This window comes from Nyctereutes procyonoides, unplaced genomic scaffold (assembly GCF_905146905.1).
Source record: "Nyctereutes procyonoides isolate TBG_1078 unplaced genomic scaffold, NYPRO_anot_genome, whole genome shotgun sequence".
Taxonomy (NCBI): domain Eukaryota; kingdom Metazoa; phylum Chordata; class Mammalia; order Carnivora; family Canidae; genus Nyctereutes; species Nyctereutes procyonoides.
In genome coordinates, this window is record NW_026575142.1 from 16,893,397 (window position 1) to 16,915,333 (window position 21,937).

The 21,937-nt window shown below is 34.6% G+C and overlaps 1 protein-coding gene across 12 annotated transcripts in view; it reads right to left on the minus strand.

Annotated features, from left to right (window-relative positions):
• The window catches only part of PPIG (peptidylprolyl isomerase G), a 50,209-nt gene that overhangs the window by 10,173 nt on the left and 18,099 nt on the right, over window positions 1–21,937 (minus strand). For 11 of the 12 annotated variants that reach the window (XM_055308416.1, XM_055308421.1, XM_055308420.1 and 8 more), the window contains 8 exons: window positions 21,750–21,827; window positions 21,584–21,658; window positions 20,515–20,622; window positions 20,052–20,096; window positions 18,909–18,996; window positions 13,361–13,390; window positions 13,131–13,270; window positions 623–836 (listed from right to left, as the gene is read on the minus strand). In XM_055308416.1, the coding sequence (XP_055164391.1) occupies window positions 623–836; window positions 13,131–13,270; window positions 13,361–13,390; window positions 18,909–18,996; window positions 20,052–20,096; window positions 20,515–20,622; window positions 21,584–21,658; window positions 21,750–21,810 (761 nt within the window). In that variant the 5' untranslated portion in view covers window positions 21,811–21,827. Of the gene's footprint in view, window positions 1–622; window positions 837–13,130; window positions 13,271–13,360; window positions 13,449–18,908; window positions 18,997–20,051; window positions 20,097–20,514; window positions 20,623–21,583; window positions 21,659–21,749; window positions 21,828–21,937 lie in introns of those variants that run through there. The other variant, XM_055308423.1, reaches the window with a different exon arrangement.

The window sequence follows — 21,937 nt, forward strand, 5'->3', positions numbered from 1 at the left end:
CTAACCAACCCAAAACCAAAATCAATGATTTGTTATTACATTCTCAGAATTTTCCAATAAAATGAGTCTAAAATATGGAACTCCATAAGCCATGCACTGATAAAATGTAGGCAAATTAGTTGCTTTAAAGGCAATAGGCATATAATGACAAGTTTTAGTATAAAAAGATTCAGACAAAACAGAAAAATATACTGTCATTATTTGCTTTTACCCTTGTGCTTGCATAGCAACAAAGGAAATAAAGGACAAAAAAAAAAAAAAGGCAAGAAAGACTGCGATAAAACATAAGGAAAATAAATAACCAGTTTCCTATAATTCTCGTTAACGCTAAATATTTATCTCCTATGAAACACAAAACTATAAAACCAAAAGCATCATTTCACTGAGTTCAGACAAACTAAAATGAATAGTTTTGTTGGAAATGGAAATGAAAAAAAAAAAAAGGAAATGAAAATGTACCTAATATAGACTATAGAATAAAAATGGTCTTATACTTCACGCTAGAAAGTATTTCTCACTTTTTTAATATTGCTATACAGTTGATCCAAAATCTCAATAGATTTACTTATAAACTGAAGACAATTCAAATATAAAGCTAGTACTATAAAAGTAAAATTAAGACCTTTTCTTGCTTTTCTTTCGCTTCTTCTTTTCTTTCTTGTGTTTTCGGGAATTTTTCCTATGTTTCTTTTTTCTTTTTTTTGATTTCTCTTCAGAAGCACTTTCTGAATCGGAAGAATCAGAAGAGGACTGAGAATCACTTGAGCTATCTGAGTCACTGGATGAAGAGGAGGAGGAGGAGGATGACTTATGTCTTTTCTTTTCTTCTTTCTTAGCTTTAATAAAAAATAAAAAAAGGTTTTGGTCAGCATTTTTTAGATAAACTTTTAAGTGGAAATTTAAATTTGCTGCAGATTCTAAGTCCAATATTTAACACTTAGCTCATCCACCTATTTGAACTGAGGGGTACAGGAAAGGAGTCAAGACTTAGGATTAGAATCTAGATCTCTGGCTTCATGGATCAAAGTTGTATCTACTTTGCCAAATAATTTTGGAAAAGTAACAGGTAAGTCTAAGACTAAGTTGACTTTAGAAAACACTTAAATGACATTATCTAAAAAGCACAGAATTTTAGGACTCCCAGATTCAAATCTTCTTGTGGTTTTCAACTTTTTCTTATTATCAAGAATAGAGGCAGAACTGTAGGAGAGAAATAACACACAAAAAAATTATTTACATGAATGTGGAAAATAAGAAACATGACTCCACTGGCATTGGCTTATTTTCATACCTGAGCATTCTTCTAATGATTAAGAAATTTCACTTCACTGAAGAGCACTGTTACCACAGAGGGTAGTCATTTGCCAATGGTTAATAACTTTGCTACAAACAAGTTACTTCAAATTAAAATTTTATGTTAGGTTTATTAGGTAATAATTTTTAAAGGGATCCCAAAACTCAAATGCTTTAAGGACTAGGCAACTAATATAAATAAGTGAAGTATGATACAGGAATTAGGCAAAGAGAAGACAAACTGAATAGAGCTCGACTCATCAAAAGGTATTCTAATTCAAACTATGGTGGACTTAAAAGTGAAATCAGAGCAGAAATAGGACAACATTGACATATGGATAACTGTAATAGACTGGAACACATCAAATATATTAGAATCCATCAGTTCATAATGTTATTGGTAAGTAAAATTTAAAGAATTTACCTGCTTTTCCTTATACAAACTGTACCACATGCTAACCAAACAGTGGATGAAAGGAAGATGCTCTTTATCAAAAGTATTCCAGGAATAAATGAAGCAGAAATTATACAGTCAGGATATCATCATTTTTCAACTAATAATGAGGCACTGACACCAAGAGCTGCTGCACAGCACAAAAACTACCTTTGGTATGTGACTCTTGCTCCCATCAAGAAATCAATCCAAACAGCATCTGATCAACATTCTAGATCTAACTACAAGTCATATGAATAGAAGTTAAAAAGAACACATTACATAAAAAAGATGCAATCAGGGTAATTCAATGTGTGCAATAGTGGGAAACAGTACAGGATAAATGACCTAGCTTGTTCAACAAATGAGTCTCAAGAATACAAAAGACATGGCAATGGAAATCTCTTTAAAACAAAATTAAAAAAAAAAAATCCCTTCAAGAAGGGAGAACTGGCCAGGGTATAGGTAAAATGAGACTGGCCACGACTTAATTATTGAAGCAGGAATGAACACTTGTTTGCTTATACTATTTAAACCACTTCTGTATATGTTATTATTTTCTATGATTTAAAAAAAAAATCAGAGGACAAAGAAAATACATCTTTGAACTGACTGTTGGTTGTTTACAGACCTTAACTGAAAGGGTTAACAGTTGGTTTTATAACCTTTCCTTTAGCCTCAGGAACACCTGAGGATATGGCACTTGGCCAAATCATTCTTGAAACTCTTAACTCAGAAGTTATAAATAAGAGTGTGCTAATTATAAGATAAATGACAATGTGGCTGAAGTTACTATGTATTTTACCCGGGACTTGCAGTTCACTGCCAAGATTGTTTTTCTAGTACCGATGATCTCATCTAGAGAATAGGAATAAGGTATAAAACTTGAAGGGGCAGAGGTGGGGAGGAAGGTGGGTGAAGAGACTCGAGGTAAGGGCTTCATCACACAGTCATGTTCCTCAAGATCATGAACATAACAAGTGTGAGATGCCTGGGACATATGTAAACTCCACCTGAATATCATGAGATCTCTCTATGTTGCTGCTGTACAAACTATACTGTTTCCGTCCTGTATCCCTTCTTAAAGGAAAATAACCATAGTATTGAGTGAAGTCTATTTTGTCTCATGAGTCCAGCCATTAATGTGAACCCAAGACCACTATTGTTGGTTGAGGCACAGAATGGGTATGTAAACATAAACTGAAACATCTACTTATATATACTACAAACCTGAGAGATGGGTCGGTGGGTAGGAGATAATCAAACTTAAAGGAGTAAATAATGAATAACTCTAAATATGAGATCACATAACAGGCAAGCAAAATAAAAATATTTTACATAAACACAGTAATGCTTTACTTGATTACCATGATGTACCAGATTAACAAAGCTTTATTTACCAGTTTCAACTTGTACTTTTTTGCACTGAGATTCTTTTCCATGAGAAATACATTGCAATTGGTTTCTTTAACAAATAAGCCTAATTTACTCCCCATCAAATTTACATCAAAGGTGTCAAATGTATTAAATATCAAATGACCTTTTAGTCACACATCACTTTTCAAGAAAACATTTGGGTGAAACAAAATATCACAACAATATGAAATGCCAGAGAAAGATTTATAACTACTTCTTATGGTAATATATATAATCTAAATATTAGATGACATCCAACTATAAAAGGAAAATAAACTGTGTTTTAGGAAAAATGCCTTGGAAGGGAGCTTAGAAAGTTCTAAGGTTAAAAAAGTTCCCTCTTCTGATGTTTGTCAATATTATTTTAAAAGTAACATTTAAGTTTACATGCATGCCCTTTTCCTATGATCTGCTCGGGAAAAAAAGAGAGAAAATGAGAAAGAAATGGCAGTTAAAGTACAGAAGAGTATAAAGGCAAAAACAGAGACATAATGAAATCAGTATTGGTTCTAATAGAATGATGTATCCTGAGCCTCAAAATCTGTGTTAAACTAAATTTAAAAATAGGATTTAGGCACATTATGAATCCAACTGAAATTTTATCCTTCTCAGATAAACAAATACAAATGACCAAACCTCTGTACAGTTAAAAATCCACAGGTAATTTCTGACTCCACAGAAACTTAACTGCTACTGTTGACCAGAAACCTTACCAAAAATAAAAGTCAAGCAACACATATTTTGTAGGTTATATAGATAGTACACTGCATTTTTCTTTAGAGAGAGGCGGAGAAGAGACAGAGAGAAGGGAGTTGGAAGGGCAGAAGGAGAAAAATTCAAGCAGGCTCCATGCCCAGCATGAAGCCCAATGTGGGGCTGGATCTCTCAAACCTGAGATCATGATCTGAGTTGAAATCAAGAGTCAGATGCTTAGCCAATTGAGCCACTCAGGTGTCTCCATATACTGTATTCTTAAAAAACTAGAGAAAAATATTAAGAAAATCATAAAGAAGAAAAATACATTTATAGTACCGTACTGTTTATATATTTTAAAAATCCATGTACAAGTGGACTCAAGCAGTTCAAACTCGTGTGGTTCAGTATGTTTAATTGAATAGTAAATAGATATGTATGCAACATGATGCCAGGATACAAAGATAAAGAACTGTATGTAGAGTATGGGGATGTTCGATAGTAAATTTCTAAGACATGCACCTTCCTTCACAGAATTCAGAATCTATTTGGAAAAAAAAACCAACAAGTGTGCACTGAATAGCAAAGAACATCAGAAAATATACACTTACGTAGTAAATTTTCTAGAAACTCTGACTATAAATTATATATGGATTTAGAAGTGAGTATGGTAAATCAACACAAGAGTAGTAGAAAGGCTTTCAAGAAGTTAAAGTCAGTTCCAATGCTACAACAACATATGTATTCCTGTAAATCACTATGCTGTGTATAAAAAATTACACAATAAAAACTACATGGCTTATGGGAAAAATGAGGGAAGAGGTGCAAAACACAAAAACTTCATCAATGACATGAAAAAAAGGATAACAAACTAATAAAAATGGCAGATTTTTACATGTTAAGTGGTTAATACATAAATACAACAATAAATGTGGCACTTTACTTTGGAAAAAACCTGGGGTTTACTTGTGGCAATGAATATTAGGGGGCTATAACTTGTGAGTTTGTATAAAGTAGTGGAAGGAAGGTGATCTAAAATCAGAGGAAGGTCTTAGCAGTAGATTGTGCTCTGATGTGACTCATAACACCAGTGATTAACTGTGATAGTTTAGTTGACGTTTAAGGTGTGTGTAATTTTTATGCATTCCTGTGAAGCTGTTCACCTGGATGTTATAATTTTCTGCATTCACGGTTTCTTCTAAACAAGATCATACATAAGCAAAGGTAAAAAAGGTGTTACAGTCAAATTGTTTTCTAATATACCAATTGAATAAAACAAAAGCGTGTTTTCAAAACAGTATAGCAAAACTGACTAAATTAAGATTTCATAGGGGTAGTAAAGTGGGGAGTAAGATCTGTACTTACAAATTGCTAATAAGCACTGAACAAAGTCCCTTTATAGGTGTAATTTAAGAATGAGTAGGTTGTGCACTGTTGGTGGGAATGTGAACTGGTACAGCCATTCTAGAAAACTGTGTGGAGGTTCCTCAGAGTTAAAAATAGAGCTACCCTACGACCCAGCAATTGCACTATTGGGGATTTACCCCAAAGATACAGATGCAGTGAAAAGCCGAGGCACCTGCACCCCAATGTTTATAGCAGCAATGTCCACAATAGCCAAACTGTGGAAGAAGCCTCGGTGTCCGTCGAAAGATGAATGGATAAAGATGTGGTCTATTACTCAGCCATTAGAAATGACGAATACCTACCATTTGCTTCAACGTGGATGGAACTAGAGGGTATCATGCTGAGTAAAGTAAGTCAATCAGAGAAAGACAATGATTATATGGTTTCACTGATATAGGGAATATAAAAAATAGTGAAAGGGATTATAGGGGAAAGGAGAGAAAATTAGAGAGGGTGACAAAACATGAGAGACTCCTAACTCTGGGAAACGAACAAGGGGTAGTGGAAGGGGAGATGGGCAGGTCGATGGGGTGACTGGGGGACAGACACTGAGGGGGGCACTTGACGGGATGAGCACTGGGTGTTATATGTTGGCAAATTGAACTCCAATTTAAAAAAAAAAATCAGTAGGTTGTAACCAAGGAGGTAAAAGACCTGTATTCTGAAACTATAAAACACTGATTAAAGAAATTGAAGATGACACAAACAAATGGAAAGATATTCCAATGCTCATAGTTTGGATGAACAGATATTGTTGGGATACCTGGGTGGCTCAGAAGTTGAGCATCTGCCTTTGGCTCAGGGTGTGATCCTAGGGTCCCAGGATCGAGTCCCACATTGGGCTTTCTGCATGGAGCCTGCTTCTCCCTCTGCCTATATCTCTGCCCCTCTCTCTCTGGGTCTCTCATGAATAAATAAATAAAATCTTGAAAAAAAAAAAACCAGATATTGTTAAAATGTCCATACTACCCAAAGCAATCTACAAATTTAATGCAAATCCTACTGAAATACCAGGAACATTTCTCAAAGAACTGGAACAAACGATCTTAAAATTTGTATGGAACCGAAGAAGACCCTCAGCAGTTAAAGCAATCTTGAAAAAAGGACAGAGTAAAAGGTATCAAAATCTCAAACTTCGAGATATAAGTAATCAAAACAGTGTGGTACTGGCTTCCAAATAGACATAGAGATCAATGGAACAGAATAGATAGTTCAGAAATAAACCCACGATTATATGATCAATTAACCTATGATGAAAGAGGCAAGAATATGTAACAGGAAAAAGTCTCTTCAACAAATGGCACTGGGAAAACTGGACAGCTACACGTAAAAGAATGAAACCTACAACTTTCTAACACCATACACGAAAGTAAAATCAGATTAAGGATCTAAATATGAGTTCTGAAACCATAAAAATCCCTGAAGAGAGGACAAGTAGTAATTTCTCTGACAGCTGCAGCATCATTTTTCTAGATATGTCTCCAGAGGCAAGGGAAACAAAAGCAAAAATAAACCATTGGGATTCCCTCAAAATATAAAGCTTCTGTACAGCAAAGGAAACAATCAATAAAACTAAAAGGCAACCCACTGAATGGGAAAAGATATTTGCAAATGACATACCTAATAAAGGGTTAATTCCCAAAATATATAAAAGAACTTCTACAACTCAGCACCAAAAAAACCCCCAAATAATCCAATTAAAATTGGGCAGAAGACAGCAACAGACAAGTCTCCAAAGAAGGCATCCAGATAGCAAATAAACACATGAAAAGATACTCAACATCATTTATCACCAGGGAAATGCAAATCAAAATCACAATGAGCTATCATTTCAGACCTGTTACAATGACTAAAATCAAAACCACAAGAAACAAGTGTTGGTGAGCATATGGAGAAAAAAGAACCCTCACGCACTGAGAAGTTCATTGCTGGGGAGAATGCATATTGTTGTAGCCACTCTGGAAAACAGTATGAGGTTCCTGAAAAAGTTGAAAACAGAGCCACCCTATGACCCAGCAACTGCACTACTGAGTATTGACCCCAAAGATACAAATGTAGTCATCCAAAGGAGCACCTGCACCCCAATGTTTATAGAAGTAATGTCCACAATTGCCAAACTATGGTAAGAGCCCAAATACCCATTGACAGACAGATGAATGGATAAAAAAGATAAATGGATAAAAAAGAATGGATAGAATGGATAAAAAAGGTGTGTGTCTACACATATATATGTGTGTATATATATGTGTATATACACATGTACACACACACATAAATGGACTACTACTACTCAGTCATCAAAAAAAAAATCTTGCATTTGCAACAACGTGGATGGAACTAGATGGTATTATGTTAAGCAAAAGAAGTCAATCAGAGAAAGACAATTATCATAGGATCTCACTCATTTGTAGAATTTCAGATACAAAACAGAAGATCACAGGGGAAGATAGGAAAAAAATAAAATGAGACAAAATCAGGGAGACAAACCATAAGAGATTTTTAATCTTAGGAAACAAACTGGGGGTTGCTGGAGGGGAAGACGGTGGAGAAATGGGTAACTGGATGACAGACGTTAAGGAGGGCATGTGATGAGCACTGGGTATTATATAATGCGAATCACTGACCTCTACCTCTGAAACCAATAATACATTGTATGTTAATTAGCTGAATTTAAATTTTAAAAAAGGTTTAAAACTTAAAAAAATGGAATTATGACATGATCCAGTATTTCTGGATAAATACAGTACTGTGTATTTATCCCCGAAACACAAAAACACTGATTCGAAAAGATATATGCACCCCTGTTTGTCGCAGTATTACTTAAAATAGTGAAATTATGGAAGTAGCCCAACTGTCCATTGATAGAAGAATGGACAAAGATGTGGCATATATGCAATGGACTATTACCCAGCCGTAAGAAAGAATGAAATCTTGCCACCTGCAACACAGATGGATCTATAGGGTATAATCCTAGGTGAAAAAAGTCCGTGAAAGACAAATATCATATAATTTCACTCATGCAGAATTTAAGAAACAAAACAAATGGACAAAGAAAAACAGACAAACCAAAAAAATCCCCCCTTTTATCTATAGAGGACAAACTGATGGTTACCACATTGGGGAAGTGGGATGGGTGAAAGGGATTTGAACACTTATCATGATGAGCACTGAGTAATGTATAGAGTTATTAAATCACTACAGTGTACATCTGAAACTAATAGGATATTGTATGTCAATTACACTGGAATTAAAATCAATCAAATGGCTAAAGGAATTTCTCCAAAGAGAAAGGCAATAATAGAAGGTGGCTTGAAATTTCAGGAAGAAAAAAACCAATAGAATGGGTAAAAGATAAGGGATAAAGGAATAAAATCAGTTTATATACAGGGACGCCTGGGTGGCTCACTTGGCTAACTGTCCAACTCTTGGTTTGGGCTCAGGTCATGATTCCAGGGTCGTGAGATAGAGCCTAGAGTATGCTTGAAGATTCTCTCCTTCTTCCCCCCCCCCCAACTCTCATGCTCTAAAATTAATAAATCTTAAAAAAAAAGATACTAACATCAAACATCTTAGAGAAATGTCGATTAAAACTAGCTGGGAAAAAAATCCCACTTAGTATTAGGCTGGCAGAGATTAAAGAGTTTGACAATAGATGGCTTTGCAAAGTATATAAGGGGAATTTATTTTTTTATATTCAATGACAGTGTCTACCAAAATTACAAATGCATTTTTAATCTATTAATTCCATTTTAAGAATCTGACCAAAATTCCATACGTTTTGAATGATACACAAAATGTAGGAATGAAAACTGATGGGCAGACTGGAAAAAGCCTTTTCATTAATGATGCTTTGTGGCCTCTGAATGTGAAACCAAATGAATATATTAAATTTTAAAAACTGTAGATACTGGGGTGCCTGGGTGACTCAGTTGGGATTAAGCCTCTGCCTGGCTCCTGCTCAGTGGGGAACCTGCTTTTCCTTCTCCCTTTGCCCCTCCCCTTCACTCAAGCTCTCTCTCAAATAAATAAAATCTTACAAAAAATAAAAAAAATTATAGATGTTTTAAAACTTCCAAGTATGGCAATAATGTTTTTCATAAAAAAACCCTCCTATATTGCATAACTATTTACACAAAATTTGTTCCAAAGTATCTGTAACATTTAAGTATACTTATGATAAAGTCAAAGACTACTAAAAGCAAAACCACAAAGCAAGTTGAAAATCATAATGGATGAAAAGAAATTACAAAGAGTTACACTTCCAACTTCAGGGCCATTTCTGGATAATTATTTTTTAGATTATGTAGTTTGCTTACCATCAGGTAAAAGAATTTCCCAAACCTAAACACGGACTTTTTTGGGGGGTTGGGGTAGGGTGTAATCTCATTAATTAGGCATTGCCTCTACCAGTATGATATGAAGGTAAAAAAACAAGCTCCAGAACATTTTTCTTGTAAAAATCTCCGGTAAAAAAATGCTCCCTTATTCATTTTTATTTGATATCTATAGATTTTACACCAATGAATTTCATGTGAAACCTTTATATTAATGGAACTTTCTAGGGAATCATCAAATAAGATCTGAAATAAAGAACACAACTACTGGGGATCCCTGGGTGGCGCAGCGGTTTGGCGCCTGCCTTTGGTCCAGGGCGCGATCCTGGAGACCCGAGATCGAGTCCCACGTCGGGCTCCCGGTGCATGGAGCCTGCTTCTCCCTCTGCCTGTGTCTCTGCCTCTCTCTCTCTCTCTCTGTGACTATCATAAATAAATAAATAAATAGATAGATAGATAGATAGATAGATAGATAGATAAATAAAATTAAAAAAAAAAAAAGAACACAACTACTCCCAAAATAGGTCTCCATTAGATATTTTCATTTCATATTACTGGTCTCATCTTCTAAACAGTTTCTAAGTTTAATATCCCACCACTTTCCAGTAAAAGTGCCATGACCTCTGCTCTTCATTCCAGGTTAAGGGCAATGAATGGGATTCTGTTGCCATATACATGAGTCTCTGGTGTTCTTTACAGTCTCCTGAGTGTGTAAGATTCCCTAGCTGCTTCCCGAACTCTGTTCTTTGTGTATTGACAGGCAAGGTTTCCAACTACACGTATGCAAAATTTCTGCTCATATAACTATTTGTTGTCGTGTTGCCACAACTCAGCAACTTGTGTTTCTGTAATATAGCAGCAGTAGCCCTGTCTCTTGTTGCAAGGTATACAGACCTCTATTTTAACAACTCCAGCAAACTCTGAAGAGTCCAGAATGACCTGAGGTCATGCCAACTCCTGAAAAACCAGTAAGTACCTTGACCAAGGAAGGTAGTGGTTTCATTCTCTGGTGTCTGTGTTCTATCCTCCACTCTACCCCATGACAGTCTCTACAGAAATGCATTTTTTACTAGCCTCCAGTGTTCCATTTCTGCATCTGTTGGAAGGTTCTTCTCTGGACTGTGAACCTTCTCAGACATATTCAAATAGTTACAAAAGGCAGAACTTCCAAACTTGCAACAGCAAAAGGAAAAAGGCCCAAGATTGCCCAGACTCACCAAGACCATATACAGGTGGGCCCAGACAGTCAGAATTCTTCAGAAGTCTTTTTGTTTTCGTTCAGGAAGTTAGAAAAAGAAAAGAAAGATTCTGTATTTATTTTTTTTTAAACTGGGGTGTAAATCTCTCAAACAAGGTTTTAAATATAATGATGATGAACACCACAGTGTTGCCCAAAATTTTGTTTCTTACTTAAAACTATAAGGAGGCCAACAAATATAAATTGGATGTGAGACACAACTCTGCCTAAGAAAAGACTATATAGATACATGACAAAATCCATTCTCACCAATGTCCTGAATGGTAAAGGACTGTAGGGTAACAGGTTCCAAACTATGTGACCTCAAATATAAAGATCTTTTCTTATTTTGACAGTATGGTCCAGAACAGAGTAGACATGGAAGCTGAGGCTCAAAACAAATCTGACCTTTTCAGGAACTCCTGGGCAGACACTAATAAAGGGCCAAATGTTCCCCCTCAACTGCTGAAACAGGTAAGGGCAAGATGTGCTTCCTTAGCAAGAGTCTGAGGAACACACACTAAAAGTTGCTACATCAACTTTCAGCACAACTTCCTGGTCATAATGGCATTGGCAAAATTAGCATTTATCTCTACAACTGGAAATACATTATAAAAACATAAAAAACAACATATAAAGAGTGACACTCATTCACTTTTTCATTCTTTCAAGCAAATATTCAAAAACTGACCTTTTATTACCAAAATTTATTAGAGAATCTATGATAACTGCTTACGGCTTAAAATGTATATTTTTATTAAACTAATTTCTTTCTAAATATATAAATCACAATATCCTCAACTTTTATAAGCAGAGTAGATCCTAACATAAGAGATCTTATAGCCTACAAAATATAAGGAAAAAACCCTGATTTTTAGTAGAGAATAAAAGATATAAAGATTTCCTAGATGATGAGGGAAGAAATAATGCCTTAAATGAAAATATTCCAATTGTACTAACAATACTCTGAAGAATTAACTATCAGGTATCAGGGTCTAAAACTTGTAAACATCAATACAGATTGCTTTTTAGTTTAGTTTTTTTCTTTTTTTTAATATAAGTTATTCAGTAACATCTCATTCTTTACTGGATCCTCACAAACATAAAGCATACACTATACCTGTTGTTTGTATATAAAGATAGATAGCCCGGCTCATGAACACAAAGAAGTTACATAAACACTCCTATTATGCTGCAGCATATTCCTGCAATGGTTTACAAGGTATATAGGTATATATTCGAGGTATATATTTACAAGGTATATATTCGATATGACAGAGAAGAAAAATGAAATCATCAGAATCAAAGTGGAATACAGAAACAGAAAATTAAGAATAGCTTTCTCTAGGATATCTTAGGTCTTTTAAAATTAAAACAAATGTGCATATTTCTAAATGATACAAAGAAATCAGTATACCTGAAACTTGAGAACAGAATGTTCTACTTAGAACAATTTTGAAAGGAATGTTAAAGACTTTAATGAGTTAACAATACATAATAGAAAAAGCTCTAGATCTGGAGCCAACAAGCTTCAGTTTGAAACTTAGCTTCCTGATGTGGTAAATAACTTAATCTTCTTGAATACCTTCATCTGTAAAATGGGGGAAATACTACAGGGTTATTGAGGATCAGAAAAGATTACAGATGACTCTCACATTTGTCAGACACGAAAAACTAAATATTGGTATTATTATTCTCTAGACTAGTAAGAAGGGGAAGAATAGAGTCCATTTATTATTTTGTTTTCTCCACAGGGAATCTCATCCTATTACTTTTAGAGTAACAGACCCAATATCTGTAATAAATGATAACAGTTACATATTTCACATAGATGATATAAACAAAACAATCACTTAAAACAAAGTTCTTACCATTCATATAATATCATATCAAACTACTGGTCATATTAACTTAAAATATTCTGGTCTAAGTAAAGAAGTTTCTCAAATATGCCAGATGCTTCTGAATCTCAGTAGAGCATGAAGGGAAAATAATTTATTCCATTAAGTTTCTTAGTCTATGTCATTCTTTTAAATTTTCACCCTCCCCCTCACCGTGTCTTTCTCTAGAAGAATATTTCTTTACCATGCTATTTAGACAACTACCATTAAAAAAAAAACAAAAAACAAAGTGGAAGAAGGATAAATTACAGCAAATAACAATTAAGTGATTTCATGGTAAATGAAAAGTGTGAAGATAAAACACATTTAAAAACACAAATGTCTCATATTTATATTCACATTAGTATAAATTTCATGCCAACTATTTGTTTGTTTTGTACGCATAAGCTTTATCAGAAATATATACTTGTTCTTACCTTTAGATTTGGGAATTAGCTCTCCACAACTGAGTATCCGCACCTCAGCAAATGGTTTGCTAGCTGCATCTGTTTTCTGGTTTTCTATTTCTCTCACAACTTCTTGACCAGATATCACTTGCCCAAAAACAACATGATGCCTAGAAAATCAATTAAAGATGATCAAATAAAAGCTTTTAATTTTAACATTAATTTAAAGTGGTCATAAAATAAATTTAAATAATCTTTACCCATCTAAATGAGGCGTTGGCTTCGTTGTTCTTTGGAAGTCATCAGATAGAATAAAAACAAAGTCAGAGAAAAACAAAGTTAGCATCTCTAAAAAGGAAAAGAAAATAACTGCATTGGAAACAAAGCTGCAAACAAAGAAAGCATACGCTATTTTAACATAATAGAATCTTAATATATTAACCTTAAGTAGAACAGAAATAATGCTAGATGCTTTCTACATAATATAGTTTCAAAAACTTATTCTGATCATAAAGGTAATACCTAATCATCGTTGAAAAATTCCGTATAATTAAAGTTGACATTTTGGTGTTATTTCTATCCATCTGTCTCTTGCATATGACTGGGCTTTTATTGAATATTCATAGGTGTATAAAAGTTTTAGGGTTGTATAATGTTCTATTGTATGGACAGACCATAATTTATCAAAAGATACCACCAGTTTAAGGGTGTAACAATAGGGCTTTTCAATCTTAGCATTTTAAACAGTTAAAAGCATCGGTCAACCCCTTATCCAATGTTTTGCTTTCCACCATTTCAGTGATCCAGTCAAAACAGCAGTCAATTACAGTCCAGAAGCACACAATCCTCCAACTCACATACTGTCAGTTCAATAATAGCTAATACTACATCACAAAACCTGTTATTTACCTCACTTTATCAGGTAAGCATTTTACCATTTCACATCCTCACAAGGATGAGAATAGTACAGTAAGATATTTGGATAGAGACCACATTCATGTAACTTTTATTACAGTGTATTATTATAATTGTTGTATTTGATTACTATTGTTCATCTCTTACTATCCCTAATTTATAAACTTTTACCTAGAAACGTATATGTGTCTGTGTGTGTGTGTTATATATATATATATATATATATATATATATATATGAAAAAACATAATATATATAGAGTTCAGTATTATCTGGAGTTTCAGGCATCCACAGTGGACTGGGGGGTGTGATCCTGAAACGTACCCCCTATGGATAATGTTCAGATGGCCCTCAGACATGTTCTGGTACACCAGAACAGAAATGGTCCTTATAATGTTTATAAAATTTTCAATTAGCTGCCAATATTCAAAATTTTGGATACTTTCACATAAAAATCCTGATTTCAGACCTTTATGGAAAGCTGGAAGGTGGGCACACGGCAAGAATGGGTCAGGTTGATTATCTTTGTCTTTTTAATACAACGATTAAGTTTAGATTCTGGTCCTAACAGCTTTTTTGCTTGTTACTTGCCTAAGACCTAAAGACATTGAGCTTTTTACCCCAGTAAACAAACTACACAATGAAGCAAAGATCTGGATTAAAACTTTAGAAAAACTCAAAATAAGCAAAAAGTCCCACAAATTATGTAATTTTTTAAAATTCTATCTTGCCACTCCACAGCAACCTTAAAGCTATGTAGTTAAGAAGACTAGTATTTGAGTAGCTATGAAGACATACTGGCATAACAAACTGAAGATAAGCATTGTGTATCATTTATTATTTAAAAGAACTTACCAAAAAGCTGTTAGAAATTTGGAGGAAGGAACACAATTTAAGCTAACCTTTGGTTAAAGCCCACACAATACTAATGAAAAGAATGCAAACATGTACATGTAATTTTATAAGTTTTTAAAATTTATAAGTTTTTAAAACTAACCTATTGTTTTCTGACTGCAGCTATGCTCATGTGAACTTGCTTAAACCATCTAGAGATGTAAAAACCTTTGTGTATACCATATATGTATTTATATTACAGGTTATTCAACATATATGTATAATTTGCATCTAGATTTAGTCATTCCTCACTTCACAGATACTGTATTTGCCAAGTTCACTTACTCACTAGAATTTATTTTATTTATTTATTTTTTAAAAGATTTTATTTATTTATTCATGAGAGACACAGGCAGAGGGAGAAGCAGGCTCCATGCAGGGAGTCTGACGAGGGACTTGATCCTGAGTCTCCAGGATCCTGCCCTGGGCCAAAGGCAGCGCTAAACCGCTGAGCTACCGGGCTACCCTGCTCACTAGAATTTATTTATAACCCCTGTTTCCATGGTCATTCTCAGATTGGTAAAAAAAGGTATTGATGAACTCTTGTACAGTGCTGGTAGGAGTGTAAAATGATAACAATCATTGTGGAAAAACAGTTTAGTGCTTCCTCACAGAACTATAGAATTACCATTTGCTCTAGCAATTTCACTCTTTGGTATATACCTAAAATTGAGAAGGGACTCAAACAAATATGGATATGCCAATGTTTACTATAGCATTATTCATAATAGCCAAAAGGTGGGAACGCAAATTATCTACCAGCAGATGTATATGGATAAACTAAATGTGGTATGTGCATATAATGGAGTGATATTCAGCCATAAAAAGGAATGAAGTCCTGATATATGCTACAACAAACATGGCTGAACCTTGAAAACATGCTAAATGAAATAAGCTTGACAGAGAATATTGTATGATTCTGCTTATATATCTATAAGGCAAATTTATAAAGACAAAATAAAAGAGGTTACCGGGGCTGAGGGTAAAAAGAAATGAGTTAGTTTCTGGGACAATGAAATAGTTTGGATACAGTGGTAACAGCGACACTGTATTCTGAATATAATCAATACCATTAAGTCATACACTTAAAAATGGTTACTGGAAAATTCTGTATCATATATATTGCCACAATTAAAAACATTTTAAGATTAAAAACTGAAGTTTTCTCCTTTTTTTTTTTTTAAAGATTTATTTATTTATTCATGGGAGACACAGAGAGAGGCAGAGACACAGGCAGAGGGAGAGCAGGGAGATGCAGGGAGCCCGATGCGGGGACCTGATCCTGGATCCCAGGATCATGTCCTGAGCCAAAGGTAGACGCCTAACTGCTGAGCCACCCAGGTGTCCCAAGTTTTCTCCTTTAAAAATAATGAAACACAGAAATTAAGGAAACGTTACCTAGAAATTAAGAGAAATAAGGAAAAATCAACATACAGAGGGAAGATTCTGAAAATATACATGAAGGATAACATCAACTTAATGGAGAGGTTTTAGCACAGGAAGGATTTTGCTTTTAAAAAAAGGAAAATAAATGATAATACTAAGTGTTGTTGAGAATCTGGTAACACTGGTATTTTGCATACTGCTGATATCACAGTAGCAATATACACGGAAAGGCTTAAAAATGTATAAATAGGATGCCTGGGTGGCTCAGTCAGTTAAGGGTCTGCCTTCAGCTTAGTCATAATCCCAGAGTCCTGGGATCAAGCCCTGTGTCTGGCTCCCTGCTCAGCATGTGGGTGTGGGAAGGGTGGTTCTGCTTCTCCCTTTCCTGCTGCTCCTCCTCCCTGCTTGCGTTCTCTCTCAAAAATAAATAAAATCTTTTAAAAAAATGTGTAAACATTTCACTAAGTACACTCCTAGCAACTTATTTAAAATAAGGCATAGTACATCCAATGAATTTACATATAACTATTAAAATGCTAATTAGTACTTAGTGATGTGCCAAGAATTATACTGTATCCAAAAGTTGATTAGGGAGTATATACAGTATTTAGGTTACATTTTTATTGCAGAGAAAGATGCTCTGAGGATGGGAATGTTTTTCTTCTTTCTATCTGTGTTCTATTTTTTTCTATAACTAACATGATACAACTGGTTTTTATTTTAAAAATCAGAATGACCTGGGATGTCTGGGTGGCTCAGCAGGTGAGCATCTGCCTTTGGCTCAGGGCATGATCCTGGGATCCAGGATCGAGTCCCACATTGGGCTCCTTGCATGGAGCCTGCTTCTCCTTCTGCCTGTGTCTCCACCCCCCCCCCCCCCGGCTCTCATGAATAAATAAATAAAAACCTTGAAAAAAAAATCAGAAAGACCCCTACATAGCCATTGGTTGAATGAACTAGAGTATACTCACACAATAAAGTAATATGCAGCTGCAAAAACAAATGAAAAGGGTCTACATGAACTGATTTGGAGTGATTTCTAGGATATACTGCTAAGTGAAAAGAACAAAACACTGTATACATGCTATCTACTGTATAAGAAAGAAAGGAAAAAAAGAAAATATATATGTATTTGTGCTCATTTTTATAAAAAGAAATACAGGAAGATAAACCAGAAACTAATGAGGTGGGAAACTAAAATGGATGGGTGGGAAAAGGATGAAAAAATGGGATTGGCAATGGGATAAAGAATTAGGTGGGAGTAATACTGTAAGGTATTCTTTTTGACTCATACACTGTTTAATAAACAAAAACAACAAATCAAAACAAGGTGAGACAATAAAATATAAACAAATGAACCTAACATATTTTGAGTCACAAAACCACAAAAAATTCACACCAAAATGTACTAATCCAACTCACTTTTATTTTTTTTAATTTTTTTTAAATTTTTATTTATGATAGTCACACAGAGAGAGAGAGAGAGAGGCAGAGACACAGGCAGAGGGAGAAGCAGGCTCTATGCACCAGGAGCCCGACGTGGGACTCGATCCCGGGTCTCCATGATCGCGCCCTGGGCCAAAGGCAGGCGCCAAACCGCTGCGCCACCCAGGGATCCCTCCAACTCACTTTTAAACAGTTGTTTTAACTATATACCCTCAATCTAAAACAAAAATAACTGTAAGTAAACTGTAACTCTAGTAAGGTTATTTTTCACAGTAGCATAAAACGGTGATTTTTTATTCTAGAATTCAGCAAACGGGCAAAATTTGGAAGATAATGAGAGCCAAGTTTCTCACTGTTGAAGAAGGGAGTTACAAATGTGGAATAGTAAAACACTGGAATAATCCATATGGTGCTTACAGATTATGTTCTTCTGAGAGTAAAAGAGTTTAAGGCTATTGAGGAGTATCCATAGGACATGATAAAAAATATGCATAGTTGACAAGAGCTCTGATCAAAATTTTTTGGTGTCATAATTGGAAAGCATTAAGAGTACTGACTTTGCAACCAGAAACAAATTTTAGTGAGTACATGAATTCACAAATACAGAATCTTTGAATAATGAGGATCAATTGTATTTTATTCTTTGTAATCAAGTAATTTATAAAGAGATACTCTGTAAATATGTTTATTATTAAATTTTCCCTCAAAATAGATAATTCTTTCCTCAATCACTACTGAGATGACTGAAAATGGTGACTTTTCTATCATTCTTCTTCTATTTATTAGCTACGTTCTATTAAAAATAGGTTTTTCTTCTCCCTTGTTATTTATTCATTTATTATTTATATGTGTATAGGCTCTTGGATTTCTATTTTATTTGCTAATCTAATACTATCATTATTTATTTTGATGCTCAAGTTGTCCTAATCTGGCCAGGGGAACCTCACCCCTTCAGGCTGGCTCCTGTGTCCTTTTGACAAGTACTCATCATTTTGATAGTTTAGCAGTACGGTTCAATTTCCCTTTCAACAATTCTCCCCCCTTCAAAAATTCATTGTCCTCCTTCCTTCAAAAATTTTCCTCATTATGGATCTATTTATTAGCAATCAATGAGAAATGATGCACCAAAAAAGAGATATTTTAAATGATCACAGCACAGATACTTACATGAAGAACTGTGAACCATTTGTATCCTTCCCTCTGTTGGCCATAGACAAGAGAAATTCTTTGTTGTGTTTAACAGCAAAACTCTCATCTACAGAAAAGCAAAGTTTTCAGTTATGTTATAGGAATAACCTGCCCCAAAATTTCATTTTCACTTTGTTACCTCCTTTGTTCATATGTATTCTTTAGCACCAGACAAAATTTAGTCAGGTTAAAAGAAGAAAGAATTAAATATTAACCAATTCCCTCTCCCATTTTTTTATATTAAAGTATTTCTAATTTTCAATCCCTTGCTATAAATCCAAATACTATTACCCTTTCTTTCCTTCTGCATTTGTCTTTTGTTTTTTGGGAGGTGGGGGTAAAAAACAACACAACTGTCTTTGATTACTCAGACAACAAACAAAATGTTCCTTAAAAAGCAAGAGAAAGAAACCAAACAGGATTCTTTTACAGTTGATCTGTTTCATTTCTAAGCACAAAAAGGCACATCTACTATTTTAAGCAGAGCAAGGGACTCATTAACTTAATCTCTGCCACAGCATCATTTATTGTAGAGAGTAGCTTGCCTTCCAATTTTGGATTAGAATGTAAGAACAACACAACTGGAACGTGAAATAAAATTTCACTTAATCCCTAAAGTGAAAGATGGGAAATATGTAATTATTTCCACATTCACATGTTTGTATTCCTTTTTTTTTTTTTTGCTTGTAGTCTTTCAAATGATCTTCACACAAATAAAAAATTCCAAAGAGAAAACTTACAGTTGAGAAAAACATTATATTAAAGAGATTTAATGGACCCACTGAACATGTGGATATTTATACTATGAAATACTGTTAAATCTCTTTTAATAAAAATTAAGATTAAGCTATGGAAGTTCCTATCCTAGCACTATATTTCTAAGAGTTTAATTCTAGATCATTGCAACCCTTCAAATAATATGATGTATTAATGTCCTTAGCACACAAAAAAAATCCTACCTCTACTAAAATTCTATCACCTAAAATTTTTCACAAGAAAATTAACTTTCAGATTCATTGAATGTAGCTGGATATTAGTATAATGAATCTTATTGATTCAATAGAAAAAAATAAAATAACAGAAAAAAACATTAAAAACACAATTTAAATAAAAAAATTTTACCTTCAAAAAATCCACCATAAATAGATTCCCCTCCTCGTCCATTTCCTAAGAATGAAAAACATGGGACTCTTGAACTCTTAAGACAATAATCTCTTCGAAGGTACCCCCTAAACAAAATACCTCTTAAAAAGTAGATGCTCAAATGACTTCAAATCAAAAATACTCAAAGGTTCAAAACAAATCATAAGATTAATTTAAAGTCAATATTGTCAAGATCCCAAATTAGTTTCTTTTCCCTATGATACAACAGTAAAAATGTGGCAAAACCTAAGATACATGGAAAAAAGAACATTCAGTTTCTAATAATTATGTAGGTCTCTGAACAAAGACTACATTTTTTCAGTGTCTTTAAAAATAGTTTGTTTTATAATTTGAAAGTATAGATAAAAACATATCTAACTTTAAGATCTATTATCTTTAACAAAGCATGCATGATTTTCTTTCGTGGGAATCAAAGTCTTACCTTCACTGAAGTCACCACCTTGTACCATAAAATCCTTGACAACTCTGTGAAAAAGACAACTCTTATAATGTAATGGCTTCTGAGTTGATTTCCCCGTCCCCTTTTCACCTACAGAGAAGAAAAATTAGTAGGCCATTTAGTAGAAAGGAAATCAAAGAAGCAGTATTAAAGCAAAATTAATGACAGAAGCTTATCTCTGTAAAATACACATCTCTTAAATTATGTAGACGCCTTTATAAATTTTCACTCCCCTCAGGAATTTTTTTAAAATTCATTTAAAAATCATTAATGTTTTTCTGGAGAGTACAGAAATGTAGAAACCAATCTCAGATAAAAGCCCAAGACAAGCAATATTTCTTAAATTTTTTTTAATTTTTTTTTTTTTTTATGATAGGCACACAGTGAGAGAGAGGCAGAGACATAGGCAGAGGGAGAAGCAGGCTCCATGCACCAGGAGCCCGACATGGGATTCGATCCCGGGTCTCCAGGATCGCGCCCTGGGCCAAAGGCAGGCGCTAAACCGCTGCGCCACCCAGGGATCCCACAAGCAATATTTCTAAAAATTACTTCCACCCCATAGGGTGCCTAGGTGGCTCAGTCAGTTAAGCACCCGACTCTTGGTTTCAGCTCAGGGCATGACTTCAGGGTCATGGGATCGAACCCCACATTGGGCGCTCTCTCTCTCTCTCTCTGTCTCTCCCTTGGGGCAGCCCGGTTTAGTGGTTTAGCGCTGCCTTCAGCCCAGGGCCTGATCCTGGAGATTCAGGATCGAGTCCCACATCGGGCTCCCTGCATGGAGCCTGCTTCTCCCTCTGCCTGTGTCTCTGCCTCTCTACCTCTCTGTCTCTCATTAATAAATAATAAAATAAAATAAATAAAATAAAGATTCTCTCCCCCTGCCCCCCATCCCTGCTTGTGCTCCAAGTAAATAAATAAATAAATAAATATTACTTTCACAACTTGGTCAATGGTACATAACCTGCATGAGGAAAATTAAAATGTTAAATTAAAAAATTAAAACCACAGTCAAAAGGGGCTACTATTAGGCCAACTAAAAATGTCAACAAACCTGTACAAAGACAACGAAAGTTCTCGCATGTTTTGGGGCACACATCAGAAAATAATTCAAAGACAACTCTTCCAGCTGAAAAAGAAGAAAGCAAGTTTATACTTTACTAACTTAAAATACTAAATACTCATTTATAAATGTTACAAAGGAACATTAATTTTCTTACCAGGTTGATTATTAATGGCAATGTCAAAAAAACATCGAGGACGCTGAACCTTTATTCCCATGGCTTCAGTATTTCAACCTATGAATAAAATACAGTTTCAGGCAAACAAGCCAAAACAGCAGAAACTTTTTATAAATTTCTGGAGGAAAAAATTCTCTAACAAGAACTAGAGGGACGCCTGGGTGGCT